At 42.9% G+C, this 6,000-nt stretch overlaps 1 protein-coding gene across 4 annotated transcripts in view; it reads right to left on the bottom strand.

The window, feature by feature from the left end:
- The window catches only part of PLEKHA1 (pleckstrin homology domain containing A1), a 53,986-nt gene that overhangs the window by 19,922 nt on the left and 28,064 nt on the right, over positions 1–6,000 (bottom strand). For all 4 annotated transcript variants that reach the window (XM_029932726.1, XM_029932727.1, XM_029932729.1 and 1 more), the window contains one exon: positions 4,809–4,906. In XM_029932726.1, coding sequence (XP_029788586.1) covers positions 4,809–4,906 — 98 coding nt within the window. The remainder of the gene's footprint in view (positions 1–4,808; positions 4,907–6,000) is intronic.

Here is a 6,000-nt window from a genome sequence, read left to right as displayed (position 1 = left end):
CTTTTCTGTTTCGGCCTAATCAGGAAACAAGGTACTTGGCGATGCAGTATTTCTGTCAACAGACTGTTGCATGTAGTCTGTCTTTGAACTATAGACTTTTTTGACTTTGGATAAAATGTAATGAAATACGCTCAGCACTGATGTAACATTGAACAGGATAGTTAATATCTCTCCAACGATTTTAAAGGACATTTGAGGATCCTGCAGTGTTTCAGAAACATTATGACAAGTACTTCGAAGCAGCAGTGGTGGTGTAAGAACATTGAAAATCAGACAACTTGCCTGCTGCACAGTCCACAGCTCCAGGACCATTCACACTGCAGTCAAAGACCCAAACCATTTATTGATATGACTCCAAAGCAGTGTGGTTTCTCAAGCTTTAACATTCAGGAAGCATCAGGCGGGGACATTATTATAAACCTGCAGAGGCCCAGCTGTAGCCCCAGAACCTCGGACTTGCTCAAGCCACGGAGCTGTGCACACGGCTGCACGGCCAGCAGGACCACCACTGGTTTCTGAGGCAGCTGCTGCAGAAACCACTCGAGAGCCAGGCCCGTGCTCTCCCACCAGGGCTGGGGAGTAGCACATACACAGGGGTGTCTGCAGACAAGGCTTTACGAAATCTGGGCGCATGCGGTCCGCGTGTGTCTAGGCTGGGCTGCAGTAGATCCCAATCCACACAATTTACGGATACATACAAGTCGTCTCCTAGGTGACTCTCAGCAGCCCCCCACCCCCCTTCCCTCCCTTGCTCCCCAGGAGAGGCTTCCCCACAGGGCTTCCTCTCCAGGCTTCAGGCCCTCTCATCCATATTTATAAACAAAAGTGAGCAAAACAGGAAAGAAAGAAACGAATCCTGCTAAGGAATGCACTCTGAAATCTTCTAAGAGGCCGCACTTTTTGGAGAACTTTTTAAAGGTAACAGGTACTAGCTAGAATTTTACTTGACAAGATCCACCCCAATGACACGGTGAAAGGACTACAGAGAAACTACTCAGAACAGCCCACAGAGGAAGTCCGTGATGTTCAGCATCATGTAGTTGAATTATGAACGAGAAAATGGGGCCAAGTTATCCGATTAAGAACAGAAAACAGCACTGAGACAATTTTATAACAGAGAGAAAATTATCTGTTCAACTCAGTTAGCTGAAACGAAGAGGTGACCCATATGAAGTCAGTCCTTCTTTAAACAAGTTGACAGTTTCGTCAGTCACACGGCATTTCCTAAGAAAATTCTTTAATACCACCCAAAAATACAGTGATATTTTATACCTTTTCCATTTTTCTTCCAGAATTGATAATACATTAAAAATCCTTCCCTCTGCTTTTAAGCTGCTTCTAATCTGTCCTTATAATAAAATAAAATGCTAAGTATGGCATAATTCTAATGTAAGAGTTCAATAATTAACTTAGAATTGCATAGTTTACCATAAAAATGATCTAAATTGTGTGGTGAGAACTGTGTTATATGTAGAATTTTCAATATGTTATACACTTGAAACTAATAGAACAATTTATCAATAAATGAAATAATCTAAACTGTAATCATTCCCCAAGAACAAGAAAAGTACAAGCAAAATACCCATGAATATAGTAATTCTCTTAAAATTTTTGAGTGAGAGTCTAAATTCAGCCATTAAAATAAACATACTTTCTGGACCAAAAAAAATCACCCAACAATTTAATGAGAATCAGAAAAATGACCTCAATAGGCAGACAGCAAGCGTCAAAGTCACCGAATGTGCCTGGCCTCCTGCCCCTTACTTTCCCTGCTCTCTCCTGCTTTCTAGCCTTCTTGATACTGGATATATTCTGTGAGGGATCTGCATGTGCGTTTAGGAGGCGTTTGCCTGTGATCCAAATAGCAGACAAAGAAATGGCAGTCAGAGAATGAAGAGACAGGGCTTGCAGACTAGCACCTAAACGTTCAAACACAAACGCCTGGGCACTAAGAGCCTTCGCAGGGCCCACCCATGACGTGCCAGCTGAAAACCGCTAGTAGAAAGTAGAAAGCCTTGCACCTTTGGGCGAATTGACCATTTTGTTAGGACCAAAGTCCCATATTCAGCTTATTCTCATTGCTCCCCACTGTCAATAAAAAGTGGAATTTTGGCCACTTTCAAAAACACTAATTTTAGATTAAAATCTAGTATTGACTTTTAAAGTACAATCTATGGCCGGGAAAAGACACTATTTTAAGAAATAGTGGGTTTCTGTTTAGGAGTACACCACATTCCTCCTGGACGTCCCTTCAACAAGGGACCGGAGACCGCCGTGTTGATACCGTTATTACCTACTGTAAATGGTTAGTTGAAAGTAGGCTTTAAAATTTGGTTTTCCCACTCTATTCACAGATACTCCCTTCGGGTCGTTCCTCTATTACCAGCGCTCTTCTTTGTTCAAATAAGGGGAAAAACTTTTTTAAAAGGCTGCCGCCAATACACATTCACATAGACGTTAGGAAAGTTCTAAAACCACAGACCATGGTGTCAGAGGAGAGTACATCAAGATGAGGTGCTGTAATTAGGAAGTAGTTAAATACTCACCATGCCCTTACCACTACTCCCTAACCACCCCCTCTTCTGAAACCATGTGCTTCCAAACCCTAATAACGAATTTCTAAAAATTTTAAGTTTATATATCACATTGTATTCAGCAGACCACTAAGTTACACAGCTGACCAAAATGCCATTTGGAGCAATTCCATAGAAACGTAGTAAATGACACATATACTAAAATGTAAACTTTAATTTTGCAAAGAAATCTACATTAATCATCAGCAATCTCCATAGGAACGTATGACAAATTAGAGATTCCACACCCGAATACATTTACATGTGTAACACACCTAGGATATTAAAACTGACAAGACTCTTTAAATAAAAAACAATAAATCTTATGTAAGCACGGGAAATTCTTTCATTGCTACCCTAGAAGTTAAATGTTTATGTACAATTGATTTTTAGTAAGTGCTATCAATTCTACATTCATTTTCCTGTAGTTCTATTCACTCTGTTGACAAGCTCAGGACTGCCAGATTTTTTTATGGATTAATGTTTTCTAAATGTGAGTTACAAAACATGAATTAGAAAAGCATGAATACCAACTGATTTAGCTTGAAAACTATATATTTCAATGTGGAAAATAAAACTGCAAGAACACAAACGCCTTTATACTTTGGAACATCACCCAACCCTAATCAGCTTCTCCTGCATTTGAATAAGCCTAACAGTGTCATCTGTGTCAGTGGCTTCACACCCCTAACAAGTCAGACCCGGCAGTTCCAGAGCCCCCAAAACGGTAAGAAGCCTGAGACTAGTCACGATTTTTTCTCTTGAAGCACTCAGAAACCAGTGCCAGGAATTACTGCATGTTGTAAGAAGTGAACTAATTCAGTGAAGTTACTAGATACTGTCTTTCTAAAGAAAATTTCACCGAAGAAACACATATCTTCAGAGTTAAAAGCTATTAGTTAAGACCTTTTAAGAACATGTACTTCTGAATCAGTTCAGAAAAGTGCTTTCCTGAAACTGCACAAACCTAAAATAACTTCTGCTTCATGTACAGATCAGAGGCAGTGCGTGGGTGTTCTGTCATGTGGCAACAGGCTGTCTGGTGCAAGACAAAAACTCCACTCCGAGAACAGCTTTTAGTTCTATTAACTGTTTATGGTGCGGTGATATAAATATGGAGTCATTCATCTGAGATGGAAACTAACAAGTGACTAACATATGCTGGCTTTCAGAGCATATGGTTTTCGAGAGAGAGTCGTTCAGGGTCAGTAAATAACCGTACTTTAGTAAAAACACACTTCAACTCACACAAGCCTCATTCAGGCACTTTCCGAGCCCCTGCACGCAGGCCTCTCTGGGGGCTGCTGCACCAGCGTGTGAGGAGGAAAAGGCCAGGAGCGGGGGGGATCGGGGCGCAGAACCTATCTACCTGCTCATCATCCTCAGTAGTAAACGTCCTCACAAAAGTCTGGTTCTTGCTTTACGAACAGGAGAGTAGGAAAGGGCTCTTTCTTCAGGACCCTGGGCTCCAGGGTCGAGCTCCAGAGTCAAACAGCCTGGGTCTGGCTCACGGCTCCACAGCTTACCAGCGATGAAACCGATAAAAGTTACTCAATCCTTCTAAGCTCACTGTTCTAGATAATTTAGGTAAAACCTTCAGGAACAGAAAAACAAGAAAAGAAACCCAGGCTGCAAGCAGGAAGCTGCAGCCCCAGAGACAGAGTCGCAAGGGGAGCCAGCCCTCAACTCAAGGAGGAAAAGTGGGTGAGGTGAGGGTAGAACCTGAAGAGAAGCTCCCAAGGGGCCGTGGGGGCAGGAGCCTCCTCAGACCCACGCCCTGTCCCTGTGCCTCACTTCCAGGGCCTCACCTCTGCTTCCTACTCCTATCTTCCAACTCTACCCTACCCAGCGGCGACCCCAGGCAGGGCCTGGAAGACAGGAAGGCCGACGCCTAGTAGTGGGCTTCGCGGCAGGAAGCCCCTTATCCTACTCGGGAAGAGAAAACATCCTCAGTGTGCACTTTCCCCGCGCAACATTCTTGTGCAGTGGTTAAAAGCCACACTAATACATACCCTATTAGGTACATAATGGGTTAAAACGGCACTTACAGGCTAGTTTTAAGGGCTGACAATCGCCTCGGGCAACAAAATGTATTCATGTTATAAATACCTGCCTTTTAAGTAACCTTTGAGGATGCAACCTGTGGGTCAACTGGAGACTCGGAAGGTACGTTTGCAAAATGTAAAGATTACTTCCAGCCATTAAAAATGAAATCACAGTGAAACAAATACTTACTGTAATTTTTATAGCTTTGTTCAACACATTTACCCATTCTACTAGGTCCTGCTGGTCATTAGCTTGTAGGAAATATTTCCTCATTCCTGCATTCATAACTGTTGAGAAAAAAACAATACACAAAATTTTGCACTTGTTACATCTGAACTGATGTTTGCAGCTGCTTTCTGCAAAACCATGCTGGGTTCAGTATCATAACTCTCTCAGATTTGACAAAATGTTAGATCACTTGTAATAATGCCTTGATCACTCCGTAACATAGGTAAAACCCTTTTTTTGACGGCCATGTTTTTCATTAAATGGAAATACCACAATACATTTAGCTAATCCCCTAATGATGAATATTTAGGCTATTTCCAATTTTTGAAATTATATAAAATATCCCAATGAAACATCAAGTACATACCTCTCTCCATACTTGGCCTACCAGTTCTATAAGATAAATTTGTTGGGTCAAAGGGAATTCACCTTCAAAATTTTTATAGACACAGAGGCATTCACTTTTGAAAGTCCCCTCTCTGTAAAGACAGCTTCCCTACTATTCTTTCTAATCTTATACCCTAATAAACTTGTGCCTGTTGCTCAAAATAAAAAAATAAAAGTAAAATTTTTATACATACTGGCAACTTGTCTTTCCCATAACGCTGAGCCCATTTACATTCCTATCAATAGTGAAGGCCTGTTTTATCCAGTGCTTGGCACCCATGCTGGTTATTAGCACCTGTGCTAGATAGGGACCTTGCCTTCAGCCCCGAGACTCCGTGACACGGGAGCGGGAGTCTGCAAACAATATTCCGTAGACCCCCTTGCCGGCTCCGGCCATGTTCTGCTCACGGAGGCACTGATGGGAGACTGCAGAGGTCACGCTCCTGCAGGTGCCCACTACCGCTGACCACCTGGCCCCGCAGAAGCACAGCACTAGCGACTACTGCTCCCGGCTCTGCAGCCACTCCCCACCAGCCCTGCGGTCTCCTCAGAGAGCCATCACCAGCACCATCAGGGCCCCTCTTCCAAACCCCCAACGTTCTGGCTTCTGGTAATACCACCTCTTCCCCTTTCGTCTCTCCAGTGCGTAGGTGGTAGCTGCTTTATGCATTTCTAACTTCTGGGTTTCCTCAGCATTCCCTTCGCACTCTTTCAGCCTTCCAACATTTGGGTAGGCAATTCCCTCTAACAAATACCCCACGTCTGA

This window comes from Suricata suricatta, chromosome 2 (assembly GCF_006229205.1).
Source record: "Suricata suricatta isolate VVHF042 chromosome 2, meerkat_22Aug2017_6uvM2_HiC, whole genome shotgun sequence".
In the NCBI taxonomy this organism is placed as follows: domain Eukaryota; kingdom Metazoa; phylum Chordata; class Mammalia; order Carnivora; family Herpestidae; genus Suricata; species Suricata suricatta.
The sequence above is the reverse complement of the archived record's forward strand: the minus strand, read 5'-3'. Positions and strand labels throughout refer to the sequence as shown.